This window comes from Octodon degus, unplaced genomic scaffold (genome assembly GCF_000260255.1).
Source record: "Octodon degus isolate 3935 unplaced genomic scaffold, OctDeg1.0 scaffold00001, whole genome shotgun sequence".
Lineage (NCBI taxonomy): Eukaryota > Metazoa > Chordata > Mammalia > Rodentia > Octodontidae > Octodon > Octodon degus.
Window position 1 is genome coordinate 8,757,423 of NW_004524577.1, and position 24,437 is coordinate 8,781,859.

Sequence of the window (24,437 nt, forward strand, 5' to 3'; positions counted from 1 at the left end):
CTGGCTAGAGAATATGAGACTTAAGAGAGAAGTCAATAGCGTGCCCAACGTCATATAGAGAGATGTCAGGGTCTCAGGACAACATCCACTCGGGCGGAGGGCCCTGGATAAAAAAAAAAAAAAAAAAAAAAAAAATCCAGTTTCTCCAGAGAACCAGATTGGTTGTGATCACAACAGATTCCGCCCAAAGGTGACTTCTGCCCTAGGTGGCCTAGGGCGAGATCTTGTGAGCACAGGAAGCCCCAGCTGAAGAAAGCCAGACTTGTAACCTCGATGGGAGCATTCCTGTAGGATGCCTTCCATTTCTACTGGACCCACTTACGGGTCTTCATGTCCCACTTAAACTTTATCAGAGTACCCTGCAACAATCTCGGATTGAACCACCAGTGGAACGTTGAACAGGGCAAAATGTGGCACTCTTACAGGCCTGTCTCCCCATCTGTCCAACGGATATATTTTGAAATAACGAGAAACGCTCCCTGCGTTATGCGCGAGGGCCAAACAACTGCCTGAATCATTGCTGCTGTACTTGAACGTGGCTTCCGCCAGCCGGGTTTCGCGGGTCCTACGGAAAGCGCACCGCGCCGCCAAGCTCCGCGCCCTGGCCCCGCCCCTTTGCGCGCGGCGCCTTGGCCCCGCCCACAGCGGGCTCCGCAGATTCGCTAGGCTGGGTTTTCAAGATTCTTCGAGCACTTCTTGGTTGAAAATTCTCATTAGATTCTACGACGACTTTGAGCTGTAGTCATCTCCACCTGGATCGGAAGTAGACTGTCCCCTGAATCGTCCTACTCAGGCGACCGAGAAAGGTGGCTAAGTCTACCACCTTTGGCAGGGCTTGGTTGACTTGGAGTTATTTTCTTGATTCCGCCAAGGCAGGTGAAGGGAGGAAATGGTTGAAGCCAGTGGCAGCGGCGAATTTGCAGCCTTTGGCCGCGCAAGGAAGAAGCCAGGAAGACAGGCAAAGGAGCGCGCATCCTGTTAACTGATCGCCCCGCCCGCCTGACGAATCTGCGTCTATTCAACGCGCCACTCAAGCCTCCCGAGCTCTGGATGGCCTCCTCCCCTCCGCCCCGCCCCCTTTCCCTCAGAGACTAGGCGCAGCTTTCGTCACCGCCGATTCGTTAAGAACTCCAGACGGGAACAGCTAGATACCGGGGGGAAGCCTACTCTCCAGGGAATGCGACCAATCTCCAGGTTCCCTAGGCTGCAGTTTCAGCGCCTTCTAAGGCCCCAGTCGAGACAAGGCCGCTGTTCTCGCCTTCGTGGATCGCCCGGCAGCGCCCGTGGCGAAAGTGCGAATGCAGACGCGGTGCCCGCTGGACCTCGCGCAGGTGGTGGTGGTGGTGGTGTTTGGTGCGCGCGCCGGGGAGGTGGTGGTGGGGGGGCGCCGCCGCCGCCACCGCTGCGGGGCCGGGTGTCGCGCTGCCGCCGCCGCCGCCTCGCGCTGCTGAGTTGCTGCGCGGGGTGGGGGGAGGGGGAGCCGCGAGCTGGTGAGTAGGGCCGTGGCGCGCGTGCGCGGGGACGGGGGGTGCAGAACGCGCCGGGGCGGGAGAGGGTAGCGGCGCGCGTTCCTTCCACCCCCCCCGCCCGAATCCGGGGCTGAAGCCGGGTCTCGGGCTCGGTCTCGCGGTGTTTCCAACGCCCCGAAGAGGTGCCACCTCTCGGCCGGAGGATCGGGGCGCGGGGACGGGAGCGGCGGTGTGGGAGCGGGAGCCGGGCTTGGCCCGGGCCGCTGGCCGGTGAGGAGGCGGGAGGGGGCGGGGCCTGCCAGGGGGCGGGGGAGGGGTCTTGCGTGGAGGCCAAGTGGGGCGCGCGCTGGGAGAACGGGAAGGGAAGCGGGCGCGAGATGGGCCTGGGAGCCGAAGGGTAGAGTTGGGAAGTGGGGAGAGAATGGGGTGTTGTGGTGAAATAGGGTGCTTGGGGCAAAATCTGACAGAGCCCCGGGTCATGGTGAGGTGGGCAAACTGGAGTGATGGGAGAGCCTGGAATCTGGGCTAGCCAATGAGGGGACAGCAAGGGAGTCAGGCCTAAGTGCTGGACCCCTCTGCGTATCCCTCTTTTCCTAACAGTGTAAATGAGCAAAGATGGATCAAGAAGGTGGGGGAGATGGGCAGAAGGCCCCAAGCTTCCAGTGGCGGAACTACAAGCTCATCGTGGATCCTGCCTTGGACCCTGCCTTGCGCAGGCCTTCTCAAAAGGTGTACCGTTATGACGGAATTCACTTCAGTGTCAACGTGAGTGCCTCAGGGCTTTCCTAGCCCTCTAGGGAATGCCAGGCCCTCCTTTCCTCTGATATTCGGTGCAGCACTAAGAACCCCCATGCCCATAGCTTATCAAAAATGAGGGAACCCAGCTTTTTTGCATAGGGCTATCCAAATGGGCTTCTTAGAGCTTAGTAACCTGGTTCCGTCCTAAGCAATCTTTCTGTTCCCTGCTTTGCTTACTAGGACTCAAAGTACATACCAGTGGAAGACCTCCAAGACCCCCGTTGCCATGTCAGATCCAAAAACCGAGACTTTTCCCTTCCAGTCCCTAAGTTTAAGGTAGGTGTCTGTTGGTTCCCACGTGCCGTGGCCCTTAAAGAAGGGTGCTGTCACTCTGCTCTTCAGGTAGCCCAGTAAAAAAGGGGTAATAAAGATCTAACTTCTGAGTCAGTAAGGCTGCAGTGTTCTGGAGGGAAGGTGCACTTGTATAGCCAAGATGTTCCAAGCATATCTCCGGTGGTGAGAGCGTTGATTCTTGAAGGATGAGGCAAGGGCAGGCTTAGCTGCTGTGTTTCTCATTGTGTGTTCCTAGATAGTATATGGCACGGCAGTAGGACGGTTTAGTTTTTTAATAAATAGAGCAACAGTACTGCTTCCCTGGAATCTTCTTTCCTTAACTTTCATTTAGCCATGGGATTCCATCCTGGTGCCCAAGAGTATTTCCTTTTCCCCATCAAAGTGTGATGGTTATCAGACCTTGGACTGATCTTAAAAAAGTAGTGATTCTTATTTTTCTTCACTCATTCTTTATTACCTGTTAATTGTTCCCTTTAAAATAGTTGTTGGGGACCCTTTGTCCTCTTTATTTTGTACATTTTCTATGCACATTCTCTTTCACATCTCTGGTTTTGATTGTGGTGTTGGTGACTTCCAGGTACATTTCTAGTTGTCGTCATTCTTGAACGTCAGTATGCCTGGTCGAGGGATTGTTCATTTGTATGCCCCATAGACATCTCACACTCGAGATTTAAAATAATTTTTATTCCATCAATCCTGTTTTCCCTTTTATTTTCTCTTTACTGATAAGTGACAACGCTGTCACTGAGTTACACAGGGTGGCACCCAATGTTTTGTTTTGTTTTTATCTTAATCTTTCTAGTCTCACTGCAATTCCCTAATGCAGATGCTTGTATTTTACCTAATTTCCTTGCTTCCATACTATTTCATACTCAATTTTGCTCTCACTTATTTGACTTTACTGTCATTTCTGTTTCCCAAGTCTGTTTCAAAATATCAATATGTGTTGTCATTAATTTACTAAACCTTATTCTTTGTCTTGATGCTGTTCCTGTGTTACACCCATACTATGCAGCTACACAGTTTCTAAAAATATATACATATACATATGATACAGGGTCTCGCTGCATAGTTCAGACTCTAGTGATCTTCCTGTCTCAGACTCCCTAGTGCTGGGATTACCCGCATGCGCCACCACACCGAGTTTTAGGGCCAGCACAGCGTGATTGGGGTTCCAGGCTGGCATTGTATGTGGTACTGGGGATCGCACTCTGGACCTTGCACTTGCCAGGCAGGCACTGATGCTGCTGAGCTATCTCCCCAGCCCTAAATTTGCTTTTTGAGACAGGGTCTTGCAGTGTAGTTTAGCTGTCTTTGAGCTCACTATGTAGCCCAGGCTGGCCTCAAACTGATGGTGAATCCTCCTGCCTCAGCCTCATGAGTCTGGGATTACAGGTGTGTACTACTACACTTGGCTTGTTCTTGTCCTCAAAGTTCTTGTTTTTGTTTTTTGTCTTTTTTTTTTTTCTCCAGTACTGGGGATCAAATTTGGGACCTTCTGCTTGCCAGGCAGGTGCTTATGCCGCTGAGCTGTATCTCCAGCTGTTGTTTTTTTCTTTTTTTTTTTTTGGTGGAACCAGGGATTGAATTTAGGCCTTTGCGCTTGCCCAGCAAGCGCTTAGTCCACTGAGCCAGCTCCCCGGCCCTTTGTTGTTTGTCTTTTTGAGGGAGGGTCTGCTATGCTGTTCAGGCTGGCCTTGAGCTCACTTTGTAGCCCAGGCTGCTCTCAAACGTATAAAGATCCCCCTGTCTCAGCCTCCCAAGTGCTAGGATTACAGGTGTGTGACTCCACACATAGTAAGAACAGTGCCATCTTTATGAATCCTCTTTTGATTCTACTCTGGGCAAAGGTTTCTTTCCCTTGGGCTTCCAGAGGTACTGTCTGAAGTTTTGCTGAGGCTGTGGCACCTCTTTCCACTTTGTATGTTTAGAGTCTCACCCATGGCAGTAACTTGGGGCTAGCAGATTATTTCTTCACCCCTGGTTTCTTTTATGTTTATGCCTGAGTTATGCTTTTCTCTTTGTGGTTCTTGCCATTCTCTGGTGAGAGGAATTCAGAAAGAGAGGAATTGGGACCAATGTAGTCCTAGCCATTGCCCCTGCCCCCTGTCCTTCAGTGTCCCAGATCTGTTTCTTGACCTCATAGATCTTGTAGTTTCTCAAAGGGCAGAGGGGTGATGGTTGGTATAGAGCAATGGTGGTGAATCCTTCAGAGACATCCAATCTGCAACTCAGTGCCCACTTAAACCCAGTTAAACCTGGATATTGATGTTTAGTTTAGAAGAAGCAGCCCATACGTGAACAAGTAGCACACATGCCATAGGGCACTACCACTGGCATAGTCTCCAGACCGACTCCTGTCTTCTCCACAGCTGGATGAGTTCTATATTGGGCAAATCCCACTGAAGGAAGTGACTTTCGCAAGGCTGAATGACAATGTGCGGGAAACCTTCCTGAAGGATATGTGCCGAAAGTACGGCGAGGTAGAAGAGGTAGAGATCCTCCTTCACCCCCGCACTCGCAAGCACCTGGGCCTGGCGCGCGTGCTCTTCACCAGCACCCGGGGTGCCAAGGAGACAGTCAAAAACCTCCACCTCACCTCCGTCATGGGCAACATCATCCATGCCCAGCTTGACATCAAAGGTGAGGGCTCCCTGCCTGCTGCTCAGGTTGGTCTTCAATTGAAATTGCATGTGCTAATGCCTGTTGAGTCAGGCAAGTAATCAGGGTCATGGTCTTTTACCTGAATTTGGGGCTAGATATGTTTCTGAGCGCAGAAATATTTTGGAGAATTATGGTATGTACATGATTTTTTTTGTATCCTTGCCAGCATGGCCAGGCTGCTATCTTGTAGTCAAAGCTCTGACTATATCCATAAGAAATTACATTAAAGATAAATAGTGTAGGGCCAGGGAGATGGCTCAGTGGAATAAGCACTTCCCTGGCCAAGCACAAGGGCCTGAGTTCAATCCCCAGTTCTGCAACAAAAAAAAAAAAAAAAAAAAAAAAAAAGGAAAGAAAGATAAATAGTGTAGTAAATCAGGACAGATTTTTTTGTTTTGTTTTGTTTTTTGCGGGACCGGGGATTGAACTCAGGACCCTGCACTTGCCAGGGAAGTGCTTATTCCACTGAGCCACCTCCCTGGCCCCAGATTTTTTTGAATTTAAATTTTTTTTTTTTTGGGCAGAGGATCTCATGCGCAGCTCAGACTTGTAGTGCTCCTCCTGTGTGAGCTTCCCCCGCTGTGGGATTACAGGCGCGCACCACTATGCCCGGTCTTGTTGCTGGCTCAGCATGCCTGGGGACGGGACCAGCGCTGCATGTGGTACTGGGGATCAAACCTGGGTCCTTGAGCTTGCCAGGCAGGAGCTTAGACTGCTGAGCTATCTCCTTGGCCCCAGAAGAGATTTTTTTTTTTTTTTTAATTTGTGTATTTGGTACAGGGTCTCACTACACAGATTGGACTTGTGGTGATCCTCCTGTTTTCAGCCTCCCTAGCACTGGGATTACAGGCATGAGCCACCATGTATGGACTTCATTGCTGGCTCACTGTGCCCTGGAGGTGGGACTGGGGATTGAAATCTGGTCTCTGTACTTGCCAAAGGGGGTACTTTGTCTGCTGAGCTATCTTGCTGGGCCCAGGACAGATTTTTAGTACCATTTTTTATTTTATTTTTTTATTTTGTAACGGGCATGGAACTCAGGACCATGTGCTTGCCAGGCAGACACTGTGCTGCTGAGTTATATACCCAGCCCCACGTTTTTTCAAATACTGCATTTTCAGGTGTTTCTTGGTTTTGAAATTTCACATATTAAGCTTTTGGGGACTGAGAATACAGCTCAGTGATAGAGCTTTTGCCTCATTTATGTGAGGCCTTGGGTTTGATTCCTAGTACCAGAAATAAAAAATAACCAGGTGTGGTGGTACACACATGCAGTCCCAGCAGTGCTGAGCCAGGGGTATCACAGGTTTTGAGTTCAGCCTGGGAAACTTAATGACTTAGACCTTATCTCAAAATAAAAACAAAAATAAAGGCTGAGGATTAGCTTAGTGGGGAAGCTCTGAGTTCAATTGTTAGTACCATCAGAAATCAATCAAAAAGTTATGTATATGGGGCTGGTGAGATGGCTCAGTGGTCTAAAGCACCTACTTAGAACAAGCTTAGCAAAGCACAGGGACCGCAGTTCAATCCCCCAGCACCACATGCCAGCCAGCCCCGCCCCCTGGTGGGCTGAGCTGCCCCCCCACATAAATAAATAAAATTAAAAAAAAAAAAGTTATGTATGCATTTATGTGTATACTCATTTTCTTGGTTTATTATTTTTATTTTTTTGGTTTTGAGACAGGGTCTCTCATTGTAGCCTAGGCTGACCTTAAACCTGAGACAATCCTCCTGTCTCAGCCTCTTGAGTGCTGGCATTTCCAGTGCACTACCATGCCAGCTTCAAAAAATTTTAAATATGAAAATAAAACGACAAAGGGGGGGCCACGTAGATGGCTCAGTAGAATAAGCGATTCCCTGGTAAGCATAAGGGCCAGAGTTCAATCTCTGGTTCTGCCCAAAAAAAAAAAAAAAAACAACCCAAAAACAACAAAAGACTTTGAGATACAGCTTAGTAGTAGAACACATAGCATGTTCAAAGTCTTGCGTTCAATTCTTACAACAAACAGTTCTTAGAGAAAGACTTGTGAAGACAAGTGAAACAGTCCAAATTGCTCTGTTAAGGAGCTCTAGGGAAGAGTGAGCTCTGTGGCAAACTAAGTTATGGTACGATCTACAGGAGGCAGCTGTTAGTTGGCGTTAAGTCAGTCTGCAAGGGAAAGAGGACTGACAGTTCCAAATTTAATTTTACTTTTTGAGATAGTGTCTTACTATGTAGTCCCAGCTAGTCTCAAATTTTGGATAATCCTTCTGCCTCAACTTCCTGTATGCTGGGACTATAGACATGTTACTGCCTTGCCCAGCTCAAATTTGATTTTTAAAAGAATAGTAGATTTTTATATATGATTTTAAGAATTTTATATATTACATTCCAGGGGGCCAGGGAGATGGCTCCTGAGTTCAATCCCTAGTTTCACCAAAAAAAAAAAAAAAAATTACATCCCATCCAAGGTCCCCCTCCCCCCCAAACAGGGGATTGAACTCAAGTCAGCGCTTATTCTACTGAGCCATCTCCCCAGCACCTCAAGTGTTTTGTTTTGTTTTTTTTTTTAATTTTTTTGTCTTTTATTTTTTGAGATGGTCTTGTCATAGTCCAGGCTGGCCTCAAATGTAACAGTCCTTCTACCTCACCCTCGTAAGTACTGGAATTATAGACTTGTGTCATACCTTGCTCCTTTCAAGGTTGTGTTTTTTCTTTTTTTTTCTTTGCTGTACTTGGAATTGAACCCAGGGCTTTCACGCTGAGGTACATTCCTAATCGTTTTTAAATTTTTTCTTTTGAGACAAGGTCTTCTGAGTTGTCTGGCTGGGCTCAAACTTTGAGTCTTCCTGCCTCAGCCTTCCAGAGGGCTGGGGTTACCAGTGCACTCCACCACACCTAGGGCCTCCCAATGTGTCTAAGTCATGATGCAAGGTAAATAAAATTCAATCCTGGGCTGGATTTAGTCTTTAGGTTGCCATTTTGCAGTCTTTATAGGATAAGGAGCATGGAGGGGTTTAGCCTCAGAGAAGCTGGATTTGAATTTCAGTTCTTCCACTGACCAATTTTGTGACTTTGTGCAGGTAAATTTTAATTCTGTGAAGGACAGTCTTCTTCCCTATCGATCATCCCCTGCAATAGTATGGGCAGATGTGTATTTGTAAACTGGGAAATGCTGTAGGATATGTTGCTTGTAGTAGTTAATTGGTAGAGATGAGGTAGATGTTCTCAAAGATAATGATGAGGTAGGAGAACTGAAATTCCCAAACCTGGGCCAGGGAGATAGCTCAGTGGAATAAGCGCTTCCCTGGCAAGCACAGGCCTCTGAGTTCATTCGCAGGTTCTGCCAAAAAAAAAAAAAAAAAATCCCAAACCCAAGATTCTAAGAAATTATAGGAAACAGGAGGGCTAAGAAAGAAAAGCGATCCACCAAATCAGAAAGGAGTTTTGTTGAACTGGGCTGTTTTACCACTGAAATACGTCTCTTTTATAATTTTTTTTTAATTTTTTTTTTTTTTTACATTTATTGTGTGTGTGTGTGTGGCCAGCTCAGCCCACCAGGGGGCGGGGCTGGCTGGCATGTGGTGCTGGGGGATTGAACCACGGTCCTTGTGCTTTGCTAAGCTTGTTCTAAGTAGGTGCTTTAGGCCACTGAGCCATCTCACCAGCCCCTCTTTTATAATTTTAATTTTTATTTCTCACTAGATTGCTCTGGTGGGTTGTGAAATTCTCTCTCTCTCTCTCTCTCTCTCTTCCCCTCCCTCCCTCCCCCACCCCCTTTTCTTTTGATGGTACTGGGGATTGAACTCAGGACCTTGCGCTTGCCAGCCGGGAGCTTGTGCTGCTCAGCTATCTCCCAAGCCCAGGCTGTGAATTTATGATCATCCTTCTTCGGCTTTCTGAGAAGCTGGGATTTCAGGCCTATGCTCCTACCTTGCTAGGCTTTGTTTTCCTTTTGACTATTTGTTGTCATTTCTTTCCCTGTAGGACAACAGCGAATGAAGTACTATGAATTGATTGTCAATGGTTCCTACACCCCTCAGACTGTGCCCACAGGGGGCAAGGCCCTGAGTGAGAAGTTCCAGGGTTCTGGTGCAGCCTCTGAGACGGTGAGAAGCTTGTGGCTGCCATAGCCCTAGCCATGTGGACACAGTGCCTGATTGCCACGAGCAGGAGCCACCTTTGGGAGGTTCCAGACTTTACTAGTTTAGGAAGAGCTAAGAGATATAGAAACTCAAAAAACAGGAATCTAGGATTCTTTTGGAGCAGAGCAAGTTTTTGAATGGTGGCTGATCCTTTTTTTTTTCTCCTTGCCCTACTCTCCTTCTATAGACTGAATCCCGCCGCCGCTCATCCTCTGACACAGCTGCCTACCCATCAGGCACTGCTGTGGTGGGCACTCCAGGCAATGGCACCCCCTGCTCACAGGACACAAGCTTCTCCAGCAGCCGACAAGATACCCCCTCTTCCTTTGGCCAGTTCACCCCTCAGTCCTCTCAAGGAACCCCCTACACATCTCGGGGCAGCACCCCTTATTCTCAGGACTCTGCCTACTCTAGCAGGTACAGAGCACACACCATGTAGATTCTGGGAGTGGCCATCAGGAAGAAGCCTGAAGTTTCATTAAGAGAGCATTGGAAATCCTCTGACGTACTCTCCAGAGTCAGTCAACAAATTGCCGTCTTCAGGGACACTGTCTAGAAACCTTATGTGTAGGGATCTGTTGGTTTCTCAGTGTGATCCCTTGTACTCGGGGAGAAATGGCAGCAGGAATGAGGAAAAGATAGACAAGAAGACAAGAGCTGGGTTAGCCCATCTGCTTGGTTGGCGAGACAACCCCAGGACCACAGTAGGGGTGTATATCTATGCCTTTGCAAAGTTACAAATCACAGGGTGGCCTAGCGACTGATAGCCCACAATATCTAGGCAGGGTGTTTTTGTCACGCTGAGGTAGCTGGACTGCAAAGACAAGCCTCATCCTGTCCTCACTCATACGACCAGTTTCAGCTTCAGCCGCTTCCAACATGATGTATATTTTGAGGACATATAGAGAGGCTTTGGGTGCAGGCAGTGGGATGGTTAGGTTTAGTCACACAAAGATGAGCCCAGTTAACTGTCACGCTTCTTTTCTAGCACCACTTCAACCTCCTTTAAGCCCCGGCGGTCGGAAAACAGCTATCAAGATTCCTTTTCCCGCCGCCATTTCTCAGCATCTTCAGCCCCCACAACTGCCTCCACATCCATCTCCACCACCACTGCAGCCACTGCCGTGTCCTCTTCTTCTTCCTCCTCATCCTCATCTTCATCAACGTCCTCTTCTTCCTCGTCCTCTCAGTTTCGTGGTTGTGACTCAAACTACCCAGCGTATTATGAAAGCTGGAATCGCTACCAGCGTCATGCTTCTTACCCACCACGCCGGGCAACTCGTGAGGAGCCCTCGAGTGCCCCTTTTTCTGAAAGTACTGCTGAGTGCTTCCCACCCTCCTACACCTCATACTTGCCCCCTGAGCCCAGCCGGCCCACAGACCAAGACTACCGGCCTCCTGCCTCCGAGGCCCCACCCCCAGAGCCTCCAGAACCAGGTGGAGGACCCAGCCCGGAGGGAGAAGAAGCTCGGACCTCCCCCCGCCCCGCCTCCCCTGCCCGCTCTGGCTCCCCAGCCCCAGAGACCACCAATGAGAGTGTGCCCTTCGCCCAGCACAGCAGCCTGGATTCCCGGATTGAAATGTTGCTGAAGGAGCAGCGCTCCAAGTTTTCTTTCCTGGCCTCTGACACGGAGGAGGAGGAAGAGAACAGCAGTGCGGGTTCTGGGGCACGAGACACCGGGAGTGAGGTGCCTTCTGGGTCAGGTCATGGGCCTTGCACACCTCCTCCTGCCCCAGCTAATTTTGAGGATGTGGCACCTACAGGGAGTGGGGAACCAGGGGCTACCCGGGAGTCTCCTAAGGCCAACGGACAGAACCAGGTGATGTTGGGGTCCACTGGAGAAGGTACCTGGGACCTGGGAGGCAGGGCTGGACCATTGGGGAGAGGGAAGTGAGCTAAAAAAAAAAAAGTGGGTTTGAGGAAAAGTCCAAGAAATGGGCAACAGCTTACTGTGACCCTCCTCTGCACCCCCGTAGGCTTCTCCATGCTCTTCTGGAGAGGACATGGAGATCTCCGATGATGACCGGGGTGGCTCACCTCCTCCAGCTCCAACGCCCCCCCAGCAGCCTCCTCCCCCACCCCCGCCCCCACCCCCTCCTCCACCCTACCTGGCTTCCCTTCCCCTTGGTTTTCCTCACCAGCCTGCCTACCTCCTTCCACCCCGACCTGATGGGCCACCACCCCCTGAATACCCTCCACCTCCACCGCCACCACCCCACATCTATGACTTTGTGAACTCCTTGGAACTTATGGATCGACTTGGGGCTCAGTGGGGAGGGATGCCCATGTCCTTCCAGATGCAGACCCAGATGTTAACTCGACTCCACCAGCTGCGGCAGGGCAAAGGGTTGACTGCTGCCTCCGCTGGTCCTCCCGGTGGGGCTTTTGGGGAAGCCTTCCTCCCTTTCCCGCCTCCGCAAGAGGCAGCCTATGGTCTGCCCTATGCTTTGTATACACAAGGGCAAGAAGGCCGGGGGGCATACTCCCGGGAAGCCTATCACCTGCCTTTGCCCATGGCAGCCGAACCCCTGCCTTCCTCCTCGGTCTCAGAAGAGGCCCGGCTGCCTCCCAGGGAGGAAGCAGAGCTGGCAGAAGGCAAGGCCCTACCATCGGCCAGCACTGTGGGCCGTGTGCTGGCCACTCTAGTCCAAGAGATGAAGAGCATCATGCAGCGAGACCTCAACCGCAAGATGGTGGAGAATGTGGCCTTTGGGGCCTTTGACCAGTGGTGGGAAAGCAAGGAAGAGAAGGCTAAGGTGAGAGGTTAGGGAATGTGAGACTTCTGGACAAGACAGACCTTGGGCTTCTGCAGCTGTGCGACTGAAAATGAGGAGGGAGGATATCCAGGCAGGTGGAGGGCAAGGCTGTGGGCGCTTGGTGGGACAAAGCAGTTTGGAAGGAAGTTGGAGACTCAAAGCAGCAGATAAGCGAGGGCCTGAGAGTTGGAGCAACTCTGCCTAGGTTCCATCACTGCCATTTATGTATGTGGTGCAGGGCCTCACCACGCAGCTAGACTTGTAGCGATCCTCCTGTTCTCAGTCTCCCTAGCGCTAGGATTATAGGTGTGCGCCACCACATCAGGTCTAGGTGGCTGGCTCAGCATGCCCAGAGGTGGGGCTGGCATGGCCTGTGGTGCTGGGGATGGAATCCCAGGCCCTGTGCTTGCCTAAGCAGGCACTTAGTCCACTGAGCTATCTCACTGGCCTATTGTTGCCATTTATAGATTGAAAAAGTAGTAGTTGTTTCCTAAGGTGTATAGGCTAAATGAGCAGACTTGAGAAAAATGCCTACAAGTGGCTGGTAGAGGAGTAACAGCATCAAGTAGTAACATCATCAAGTAGAGGAGCAAGTAAATGCATTTGTGGGGGCCTGGGGCCTGGGAGTGGGTCTCAGGCTGAAGGGAGTGCCTGGCATCTCAGTTCCCCTGCTGCCTGCAGCCATTCCAGAATGCAGCCAAACAGCAGGCCAAGGAGGAGGATAAAGAGAAGACGAAGCTGAGAGAACCAGGCATGCTGTCGCTCGTAGACTGGGCCAAGAGCGGGGGTACTGCAGGCATTGAGGCCTTCACCTTTGGGTCAGGGCTGCGAGGGGCCCTGCGGCTGCCTTCATTTAAGGTATTCAGAACTGTGGTCTTGTTAAGTAGGGTGGGGAAGGGGCAGAGGGCCTGCTGTGCTTGGGCTGTGGGTATATGGGGACTGAGTGTTTGAGGTATAAGTGGTCCCCATCTCTTTCCTGTCCCCAAGGTGAAGCGGAAAGAACCATCAGAAATTTCAGAGGCCAGTGAAGAAAAGAGGCCCCGACCATCTACTCCAGCCGAGGAGGATGAAGATGGTGAGTGCGGATCAGATGTGGGGGGAAGGATGTAGGTGTTGGAGGTTCTGACAGGAAGGTGAGAAGCTGACACAAGTGGATCAAGGTGTCTTGAAGTCAAGAAGCAAGTAGACACCTTGGTAGAAGGTTAAAAGAAAGCTGCTGTTTTGCCTATAACCCCAGAACTCAGGATGCTGAGGCAGGAGGATCACCATGAGTGAGGCCAGTCTGAACCTTAGAGCAGGCATCTCTAAGAGGTGTCAGAAGCATCCTCTAGGGTTCTCCCTGGATTGTAGCCGAGATTATTACTGTAGTATGCCTGTTTACTTTTTTTTTTTTTTCCTTGTATCTTGTTGTTTCTCTTTTAAAAGTAATAACTTCAGTATCTGACATCACAGAACTTTTTTTTTTTTTTTGCGGAACTGGGGATTGAACTCAGGCCCTTGCACTTGTCAGGGAAGCACTTATTCCACTGAGCCATCTCCCTGGCCCCTATCACAGCACTTTTGAGAGTGAATAAATCGTCTATCCAGGAGCTGGTGAGATGGCTCAGTGGTCTAAAGCACCTACTTAGAACAAGCTTAGCAAAGCACAGGGACCGTGGTTCAGTCCCCCAGCACCACATGCCAGCACCACATGCCAGCCAGCCCTGCCCCCTGGTGGGCTGAGCTGGCCACACACACACACACACACACACACACACACACACACACACATAAATAAATAAATAAAAAATCATCAATCCAAGTCTGACATCTAATGCTTAATTTTCCTACAGCTTTCCCCTCCACCTGTCAAGTCTGATCTATTGGCTAAAAGCTCACATGGCTGGGAAACTTCCTTATCGAGTCATGTATATTTCTCTGGAGTCCTGTTGGCCTTAGTACTCTTTGCTAGGGGCAGGCATAACAGTAGGCTCCGTCTTTCACCCAAGTCAGAAAATGACAAAAGGTGAAATAGGTGGGATGTGCTAAAAAGAAAAAAAAGGTACCCGTGAGACGTTTGTGTTTTCTCTGCTGAGTTTCAGCTTCCTGACTATAAACAGGCCCATCAGGAAGTTGAGCAGTAGTGGAAGGACAGCAGCTTGTGCATGGAGGGGAGCAGTAATTTATTGTTGAGGGAATTTTCCTCACCTCTACTCCACTGATCCAGATCCTGAACGAGACAAGGAGGTTGGTGAGCCAGGACGTCCGGGGACCAAGCCTCCAAAGCGAGATGAAGAACGAGGAAAGACCCAGGGAAAGCACCGGAAGTCCTTTGCTCTGGACAGCGAAGGGGAGGAGGCGTCCCAAGAGTCCTCCTCTGACAAGGTGAGGTGCCGGGGTGTCCAGTCCCTGCTAGGAAACAAGCGTTTCCCGAGTGCTTGTTCCGTAGCCATGTTCTCTCTGGCCTGAAACCCAGGCCATTGAGGCTCAGTGGGAGCTAGTTGTGCCTTCTTGTTAGTCCCTATTTGGTCATTTCCTTAAGGATGAGGACGAGGATGAGGAAGATGAGGAAGATGAAGAGCGAGAGGAGACTTTGGACACCACTAAGAAGGAGACAGAGGCATCAGATGGTGAGTACTGAGTTGTACAGGATTCCGGCCTGGAGAGGAAGGGACTCAGCCTCCTGACTTGCCCTTCCCTGAGCCCACGTAGCCTTTCTGCAGGGCCTACTCTCCCCCCGGCCTTCCAGGGTAGCAGCTGTTCAGCCATATTCTGAGGGGCTAGCACTTTGGATACATTAGACCTGGTACTCAGATGTTCTCTCCTGCTTACCTCTTTTCATAAGGACACCCTAGCAAAATGTGTTCTTTGTCCTGAGTGCTAGACATGAGTTGTGTTCTGTCCATTTATGTGGCTCACTTACACCTGCCTACCTTTAAATCTTCCTTTAAGGCGCAGCAACCAAGCTGTGTGTCCTATTCTGCCCTTATTTCCAGCTGTCATAACTGGACACTTTTTTTTTTTTTAATGTATTTGTCTGTTGCAGGGTCTCACTGTGCAGCTCAGACTCGTGATCTTCATGCTTTCAGCTTCCCTAGCACTGGAATTATGGGCATGTACCACCACACCTGGACTCTGGCTGGCTGAGCCCGCCCTAGGGGTGGGGCTGGCGCAGCATGTGGTGTCCCACATTCTGTCAGCTATTGGGTACATGGCTTAGTTTCTTTTTTATTCAGAAATGTTGAGCAGCCTTAGGTTCTTAGGACATTGCAGTGACTGAGATAGGTGTGATTCCTGCTTTAGAGAGCATGTTGAAGGAGGTAGAGAGGTTTAAGAAACAAATCCTGTCACTGTAGATAGACTGTTTTGAAGAAGATGCAATAGAGTAATGGGGTAGGCAGTGCCAGGTTGTGGACCTGGGGAAAGCTGTACTGTTGTCTGTGGTGGTCAAGGGATGACTCCGAGAAGGGCCACTTCAGTGGAGTCTCTCTTCAAGGCAGAAGGCTCAGTTTTCTGATGAGAGTAAAGGTACAGACCCGTCCCCATCTGTTGACCCCCACTTCCTGTTCATCTTCTGGTTGCTTGCACTTGTTACCTTCTGTGCTCCTGATGTCCTATCTTTCTCATTTAGGTTCTTTGAGCAGTCTAAGTCTTTTTTTTTTTTTTTTTTTGGTGGACTCGGGGATTGAACTCAGGCCCTTGTGCTTGCCAGAGAAGTGCTTATTCTACTGAGCCATCTCCCTGGCATGTGCCCCCCCCCTTTTTTTTTTGTCTTGGAGCAGTCTTGACTAAGTTTTGTTTCTTTCTTTTTGTTTCGGTACTGTGGATCAAACTGTGGATCTTGCACTTGCCAGGCAGGCTCTTAAGCCACTGAGCTATCTTTCCAGCCCTGTTCTGTTTCTTTTTCTATCTTCTCCCACCATTGAGGTTTTTTTTTGTGTGTGTGTATTTTAGGGAAGGGTCTACAAGATGTTCAGTCTGCTAGATCAGACCCGTAGTGATCCACCTCTTTACAGCTTCCCAAGAGCACGTGCCACCACACCCAGTCTCAATTGCCATCTCAGCATGCCCTGGGGGTCATGCAGCTCGGACTCAAACCCTTGTCCCCTGTGCCTGCTTGCAGGCGCTTTAATCCGCTGAGCTATTTGGCTGGCCCTTCCCATCAGTTGTCTTTCAAACTGCTAATGGAATTCTCTCTCCTAAAACACACACCTCTTTACACAGTCTCCTGGCTCCGTGCCTTGCTGCAGCCTGGCTCTGTGGCCTCTGTAATCTAGCCCCTGCTTGCCTGTTCAGCTCTGTCTCACCATCCTCCAGCCCCCTCCACATCTCCTACTTTCCTCTCTCATTTTCCCAGTTATGTTCCTCCAAGATGGTAGAGCTCTGAGATCCCTCAGGGTCCTTCTTATACGTTCCTAATCACGTAAGTATGTAAACCATGTTGTTTTTGAAGCCTATTGCCTCCAGAATCCTTTTTCACAGCCTCTTATCACCTAGGCTTCCCAGAAGAGCCTCTCTGGGAAAGCCAGGTATGACCCATGGGTATAATCCCAGCATTCAGGAGGCTGAGGTGGGAGGATCACAGGATGTTTGAGGCCAGCCTGGGCTACATAGTGAGTATGAGGCTAGCCTTCTGAACTGCATAGTGAGACCTGGTCTCAACAAACAGTAGTAAGTTAGCCCAGAGAATTTATTTGTTTATTTTTTTTGCCGAACCGGGGATTGAACCTCAGGCCCTTGCTCTTGCCAGGCAAGCACTTATTCTACTGAACTATCTCCCCAGCCTCTTGTCCTGTTTTTTTTTTTTTTTTTTGGCGGAACCAGGTATTGAACTCAGGCCGTTGCGCTTGCCAGGGAAGTGCTTGTTCCACTGAGCCATCTCCCTGGCCCCTCTTGTCCTCTTGATTTTGATAGCGCAGCCCCTTGTACTCGTGTTTGTCATTTTCTGAACAGATACTTGCTTCTCCAGCTCCTTCACACATTAAACTTGGGTGCACCTGGAGTAGAGCCAGATACCTGGGGTGATGCGCCAGTGAGTGAACCTCCTGACCCAGAGAGGGTCTGCTCACCTCACCTGATTGCCCCTTCTGGATTTGCAGGTGAGGATGGGGAGAGCGATTCATCCTCCAAATGTTCTCTGTATGGTGACTCAGATGGCGAGAATGGCAGCACATCAGACACCGAGAGCAGCGCATCAGCCTCCTCTGCTTCATCCTCCTCTTCATCCTCCTCCTCCTCATCAGAGTCCTCCGAGGAAGAGGACGAGGAAGAGGAGCAGCCCACAGCCATCCCCTCGACCTCACCACCCCCCAGGGAAGTCCCGGAGCCACTCCCAGCACCTGTGGAGGAGCCTGAGCCTGAGCCAGCAGTTGGCTCCCCTGCTGCGCCTCTGCCTGCTCAGAAGTCTCCAGCCAGGCCTGCAGGTAGGCAGTGCACAGCTGGTGCTAGGTCCGCATGCGTCCATTGGTGTCTAGAGAGTGGGGGATTTGAGTTAAGTGATTTTGTACAAATGCACGTGACTTTATTGGGTTTTTTTGTGGAACCGGGGATTGAACTCAGGCCCTTGCACTTGCCAGGCAAGCGCTTTATTCCACTGAGCCATGTCCCCGGCCCACTTTATTGGTTTTTATCTTTTTTCGGAACTGGGGATTGAACTCAGGCCCTTGCGCTTGACAGGCAAGTGCTTATTGTAGTGAGCCATCTGGCCATCTCCCTGATCCCTTGGTTTTTATCTTAAGAGCAGTAGAGAGCCCTCAGAGAAGTGACATGATCAGATTTGAGATTTGAAAACATAAAGAGGGCCAGGGAGATGGCTCAGTAGAATAAGCGCTTCCCTGGCAAGCGCAAAGGCCTGAGTTCAATCCCTGGTACCGCCAAAAAAACACAAAAACATATAAAAAGTCGCTTTGTCTTGTCCTTTCCCGTCTAGGGATTAAAGGGCCTAACACTCATACTGTTCTGCTATAGTGATTTACAGAGCCTAAGGTAAAACAGGCTGGTTGCTTCCCAAGTGAGTTTGGTAGGCACATTTCCAATTCAATAAATTCCTCTTTTTCTTTTTTTGCGGAATCGGGGATTGAACTCGGGGCCTTGTACTTGCCAGGCAAGCACTTATTCTACTGAGCCATCTCCCCGGTCCCCTCTTTATTTTTTTTAAGCCTGTTCCTTCAATGGGCTTAACTGTAGGTGATTAGATGGGCTGCTTTTTGTTTTTTGAAACAAGGTCTCACTACGTAGGCCAGGCTGGCATTGATCTAATGGCAGTCCTGCTCAGCCTCTGGAGTGCTGGGATTACAGGCATTAGTTAGAATTTAGTTGCATATTTGCTTTCTTTTGTGGATTTGTATATACCGTCTTACGTACTACATGAATATGTTTTTTCCTGCTTTAGAAACTGTTTAAACAGTAAGTTTAAAAAAAGAAAAGCAGTAAGTTTTGACTACTTCGCACAACGAGTAACAGGCACGAGGGATGTGGTCGTATGTCCAGCAGACACTGTTCTCCCCTCTGCAGTTTATAGTTCATAGAGACAGGGCAGTTGGGTGATAAGCACAGGGAAATCTGTGCTCCCAAACTGATGAAGGAAAAGCGCAGGGCGCTCAGAACCTGCGTGCACCTGCAAGCCTGGTGACAGCTTTCTGCTGAAGCACAGCTGGCTGAAGTCCAGACAGAGCAGGTAGGAGGGAAAGATTATCAGGTACCGAGGCCCCAGGCAAGAGAACCAGCAGCTTGGAAGACCTGGAAGGAAGTGAGTTCAGAGCTAGAGGTAGTGCAGTGGCCAAAACTGGAGGGGTAGGTAAGGGCCAGGCATCATGCTTAGGCTATGTAAGAATTTAGTCTTTATCTGAAGAGCAATGGAAGGCCCTTGGAGGAGCAGCATGATTAGATTTGTGATCTGAAAAGATGCAGTGTGAAGAGAGCTTGAAAGAGGAGCCGGGGCGATGCAAAGACCGTGAAGAGGCTGTGCCATAGGAGTGCAATAAGTCACCTCCCAAGATACACTCCTGAGACAGGAGGCTGCCGTGGGACCCTCCACCTGGATGTCGCTGAGAGTTCTTGGCTCAAGTTGGGCAGGGACCACGGGGAGACCTCCAAATGCTGGGGTGTGCCGATGGAGTCCAGCTCCCGTGAGGTGGGGAGTGGAGCCTCTCCGAAGGAAACTGCAGATTCTCCCAGCCTCTTTTGAGCCCATCAGAAGGGGAAGGGCCTGTGCAGCCCTAGACGGCTTGGAGGGCATCAGTCTTAGTAGTTTTGCCTTCTCTGGGGTAGGAAGAAGGGCATGGACACACCTGCATTTGAAAAAGGCCATTCTGGCAGAAGAGATTTGGAAGAGGTGAGGAAGGAAGTAGAATGACAGAAGTGTTTAATGATGCTGGATATGGTGGCACATGCCTGTAATTTCTGTAGAAGGATCATTGAGAGTTTGAGGCAAGCCTGGGCTACACGGCAAGATCCTGTCTCAAAAAAAGAAAAGAAGGGGCTGGTGAGATGGCTCAGTGGTCTAAAACACCTACTTAGAGCAAGCTCAGCAAAGCACAGGGACCACGGTTCAATCCCCAGCACCACATGCCAGCCAGCCCCGCCCCCTGGTGGGCTGAGCTGGCGCCACACACACACACACACACACACACACACAAATTAAAAAAAAAAAGAAAAGTATTTGAGGGAGTGCAAGTAAAATAAGGGCAGGAGAGCCATTGGGTGGTTACGATGCAGGGCAGGAGAATGGCAGTGCAGGGGAAGACTGGAGAGGAGATCTAAGGGATAGAATACTTGGGGAAGCTCCGTACCAGGAAAGGAAACTGCAGAAAGTGAACCAGGATTAAGAAGGAAGCTGATGGGCTGGTGAGATGGCTCAGTGGTCTAAAGCACCTACTTGGAACAAGCTTGGCAAAGCACAGCGACCACGGTTCAATCCCCCAGCACCACATGCCAGCCAGCCCCGCCCCCTGGTGGGCTGAGCTGGCCACACACACACACACACACACACACACAAAATAATAAATAAATGTTTAAAAAAAAAATCAAAAAAAAAGAAGGAAGCTGATGAAGTTAGTTGGGATTGAATCATAAGAAGCCTCTGGACCAGCGTTGGCCATTTGGTGATACACCAATCCTGGGAAGCACAAGGGTGTTGATGTGAACTCCTCTATGTGAGCACATGTGGGAGAAGGGCTCAGAGCCTGGAGGCGTTGTGTGCGATACCGGCAAAAGGGACCCAGGAAGGCAGGAAACACCATGATCAGGGAAGGAAGAGAGAGCAAGGAGGGAGGGTGGTTTTTTTTTAAATTTTTATTTATTTATTTTTTTTGTGTGTGTGTGGCCAGCTCAGCCCACCAGGGGGCGGGGCTGGCTGGCATGTGGTGCTGGGGGATTGAACCGCGGTCCCTGTGTTTTGCTTAGCTTAGCTTGTTCTAAGTAGGTGCTTTAGACCACTGAGCCATCTCACCAGCCCCCGGGAGGGTGTGTTTTGAATAGGAAGAGCAGCACAGATTTAAAAGGAGCCGTGGTCTGTATCCACAGGCCTAAAGAGGTGATAAGATGCAAGTGTCGGGTCTGACAGGACGTTGGTGACCCTATCAATTTCATTTGAGTGGTTCAATGTGAAGCCAAGTTTTGGGGTTCAGTGAGTAAGGGGAGATGACAAAGATATTTTAGAAAGGTGTGCTAGCCTTGCCGAGAAAACAGTTCAGAGGCCAGAATGACACTTGGCAAGTACTTCTTGTGTGCCAGGCTCTAGGCATAGCACTTTGGAAACTCATCGTCGGTCTCTATGACGTTTTGCTCTTGCTCCTTCACTGAGTTGAGAAACTGGAGGCTTAGTGAGAGCCATGCAGGGGTGTGCTCAGGCTGCGGGCTGGGTGGAGAGGCAGCAGGAAGAGGACACAGGCTCTGTGGAGGGTTTAACTTTTCAGAGTAGGTGAAATGTGAGCATGAAGGGAAGAGGTGACAGGTAGATGGACAGATGGACAAGAAGAAGGAGAGCTAGCATTTCTGGGGAGATCAGAGGAGGGCCTCTGGATGGGAGGCGAGTGTATGTGTGAGTGGGGCGGCAGGCTGCTGTGTGCACCCTTGGATGCTATGTTTTTCCTGTCTTCCAGTCTGCTTCTCCATTCCAACACAGAGGATCATTCCAAACCTCAACAGACCTACCACCATCCTAGATCCTTATGCACAGGGAGGATTTTAATGGGACAGGTTGGGCCAGGTCGCCATCTTAGTGGTTTGTTCCTGGTGGCCCTGGTCATGCAGTAGTAACTGGCTTCTAGCCCCATAGACCTGGGGCCATGGGAGAGAGGTTCTTAGGGAAAGGTGGGAGGTAGCTGGCTGGCACCACTCCAGTATGGTAAATGAAAGGGCAGGCAAGCTTCTGACAGGTGGAGGAACACAGGGAAATGTGTGTGAAAAAGCCTTGCTAGGAGAATTTGCTCTCCTTGATAGTCAGGCTTCTGGAAGACATAGGCAGTCAGTCCAGAAGAATGTTCCTGCCCAGCCTGGTAGACAGAAGAGGGGAGAGGACTCAGAACCTGGAGGGCCTGGTGTGGCCAGCTTCTAGGTGTGGACTGCCACTTGAGATCCCAGGTGATACCCAGAGCTAGCACAGTGCAGCCGAGGGCCTGCCCCTGGGTGTCAGATTGAGGAGCGTCAGTTAGGGCTTTGGTCAGGGTGATTGGGGCCTCTCGGCCTCACTCGGTGCTGTGCCCCTGTAGTTCTGAGTGGTAGAGCCGTAGAGTCCACAGAAACCCCGGGCAGTGACAGGTGGCAGATGAGAAGAGAGCCCAACCCAGCCTGTCTGGGTGCCGTGTATGGCTTTGTCACTTGCTACATGTATGCCCTTGGAGAGGTCATTAACCTCTCTGTGCTTAAGTTTTCTTATTTGTAAGATGAGGCTAATATACAAAAGGAAATCAAAATATAAGGTGAATGTTTAATTTTTTAGAAAATTTATTCTAGGGGGTGGGCCAGATAGCTCAGCAGACTAAAGCTCTTGCTTAGGCAGAGTGCAGGGTCTGGTTCAATCCCTTGCACCATATGCCGTGCTGGCGTGCGCCTGTAATCCCAGCACTTGGGAGGCTGAAAATAGGAGGATCACTACGAGTCCAGTCTTTATTCTTCAGAGTATTCCCTCTCACTTTGAACACACCACCTCATTCTTGTCACTTTCTGAAGGAGATGTGCAAACACTCTCCTTGCTGTCTTTGTGCCGTGTGGTCAAAAGTACAGTGTGAGGGGCCAGAGAGACAGCTCAGTAGAATAAGCGCTTGCCTGGCAAGTGCAAGGCCCTTGTTCAATCCCCAGTTCCACCAAAAAAAAAAAAAAAAAGTATAGTGTGAGTACTGCCTCCTGATGTCATCTGACAGAAAGGCAGGGGTGTAAAAATGGGGTTGTCTTTACCCACCATAATCACCACATCTGGCACTGTGTATCTTCTAGAACTTCTCCAAGTCAAAATGACCATGAAATAAACATTTTGAGTTGATTTTAGGACATTGAGACAGACTGTCAGGAAAGAGAATTTCTAGAACTACATGGGACAAGTGTATGGAAAGCAAGGGGGAAGGTTAATCTTATTTATTTATTTGATATAGGGTCTCTGTGCACAGTGATCCTCCTGTCTCAGCCTCCCCAGCATCAGTTTTGGGGCTGGCACCCAGTTTCTGGGGCTGGCACGGCATGTGGTACTAAGGATCGCACCTGGGTCTTTGCACTTGCCAGGCAAGCACTTAGACTGCTGAACTATCTCCTCAGCACAAGGGGGAGGATTTTTTTTTTTTTTTTTTTTTCTTTTTCAGACAGGGTCTCGTTATGCAGTTCAGTCTGTCCTTGGGCTCACTTTGTAGCCTAGGCTGATCCTCCTGCTTCAGCCTCCCAAGTGCTGGGATTGCAGGCCCCAAGGGGGAGGACTTTTAGTGGCCCTCATGGCAGCGTGTCTTTTATGCTAATGGATTTTTATTTATTTATTTATTATTATTTTTTTTTATTTGTGTGTGGCCAGCTCAGCCCACCAGGGGGCGGGGCTGGCTGGCATGTGGTGCTGGGGGATTGAACCGCGGTCCCTGTGCTTTACTAAGCTTGTTCTAAGTAGGTGCTTTAGACCACTGAGCCATCTCACCAGCCCCATATGCTAATGGATTTTGATTCATCATTCAGTGTATTTTTCAGTCCCAATCAGGGCACTAGGGACAGTGAGCACGCGTGTGGATGTGAGGCGCCCTGTGCTTGCTGTTATCTGCCGCAGCCAGGTGCAGCTGCCAGCCATCTGGCTCTGTGTGGAGGGCGTGCGCAGTGTCTGAAGAAGTGGGATGAGTCTTTACCACGGCTGCGCCGGGAGCTGGCCCTGAGAGCTGCATGTGTGGACGCAGAATGGAGGGAACCAGCTCTGTGACATGGGGTTAAGCAAGGGAGAGGCAGCAGTGCCTGGCAAAGGCCCCTTCCCACCTTGTTCCCACCTTTTGGCTCTCAGCTTCAACCCTGGTTTCTTCCCCAACTAGTTTCTGCTTACTCCTTTCACTACAGTGCATCCTGGTTGTCTGTGGTGGGTGGGGGAAGGAGGGGGAGGATGTTTTACCAATTTTCTTTTTGGTATGTGGGACTCTGGGCCTTTGCACTGAGCTGTTTCTAGCCTTTTTATGTTTTTTGAGAGAGGTTCTCACTGTTAGCGAGGTTGGGTTCAAACCTATGATCCTTGTTGCAAGTTTGAGGCCAGCCTGAACTGCATAGTGAGACCCTGTCTCATAAAGACCAAAAAAAAAAAAGCCCAAAACCCATGGTCTTCCTATTTTGGCCTGTCAAAGTTCAGGAGTTGTAGGAGTGCACCACCATGACTCATTTATAAAGTAGCTCAAGATTCAGTTTCTTACATTGTCTCCTTTTTTTTTTTGTGGAACCGGGAATTGAACTCAGGCCCTTGCACTTGCCAGGCAAGCATGTATTCTACTGCGTTGTCTCGCTGGCTCTTCTAGTTAAGCGCTTATCCTACTGAGCCATCTCCCCCGGCCCCTCCCTGGCTCTTCTGACATTGTCTTTTGTTCGTCTTGGTAAACCAGAGCGTATCATTTATGGTTAAATGAGTGGGTGTTTAGTTTGGTCTGGCCAATTGGAAACTCAGAATGTGGGTGACAGAGATAATCTTGGTTTGTGTGCCTTCTATTGGCTGTGGTTCTCTCTCTGCTGGGAGTAATAAAGGTTGGATAGGCCTGCTGGCAAGCTCAAGGTCCTGAGTTTGATCCCAAGTACCACCAAAAAAAAAAAAAAAAAACCAGCGGGGACTGCGATCCAAGGGTCGCGCCTTCCTGGTGTGTCTGCGTTTGGTTTGTGTTATCGTACCTCCCATTGGCTGTAGAGTTCTGT

The 24,437-nt window shown here is 49.9% G+C and overlaps 1 protein-coding gene across 3 annotated transcripts in view; it reads left to right on the forward strand.

The window, feature by feature from the left end:
* The first annotated feature begins 6 nt into the window (after nt 1–6).
* The window catches only part of Setd1a (SET domain containing 1A), a 30,130-nt gene continuing 5,699 nt past the window's right edge, over nt 7–24,437 (forward strand). Inside the window, exons 1-13 of one of the 3 annotated variants that reach the window (XM_023723836.1) lie at nt 7–1,331; nt 2,070–2,234; nt 2,448–2,543; nt 4,934–5,204; nt 9,193–9,314; nt 9,538–9,767; nt 10,339–11,170; nt 11,328–12,107; nt 12,789–12,965; nt 13,095–13,182; nt 14,314–14,471; nt 14,629–14,716; nt 17,186–17,509. In XM_023723836.1, coding sequence (XP_023579604.1) covers nt 2,085–2,234; nt 2,448–2,543; nt 4,934–5,204; nt 9,193–9,314; nt 9,538–9,767; nt 10,339–11,170; nt 11,328–12,107; nt 12,789–12,965; nt 13,095–13,182; nt 14,314–14,471; nt 14,629–14,716; nt 17,186–17,509 — 3,316 coding nt within the window. In that variant the 5' untranslated portion in view covers nt 7–1,331; nt 2,070–2,084. Of the gene's footprint in view, nt 1,332–1,408; nt 1,491–1,568; nt 1,740–2,069; nt 2,235–2,447; nt 2,544–4,933; nt 5,205–9,192; nt 9,315–9,537; nt 9,768–10,338; nt 11,171–11,327; nt 12,108–12,788; nt 12,966–13,094; nt 13,183–14,313; nt 14,472–14,628; nt 14,717–17,185; nt 17,510–24,437 lie in introns of those variants that run through there. The other 2 variants (XM_023723781.1, XM_023723785.1) reach the window with 2 other exon arrangements.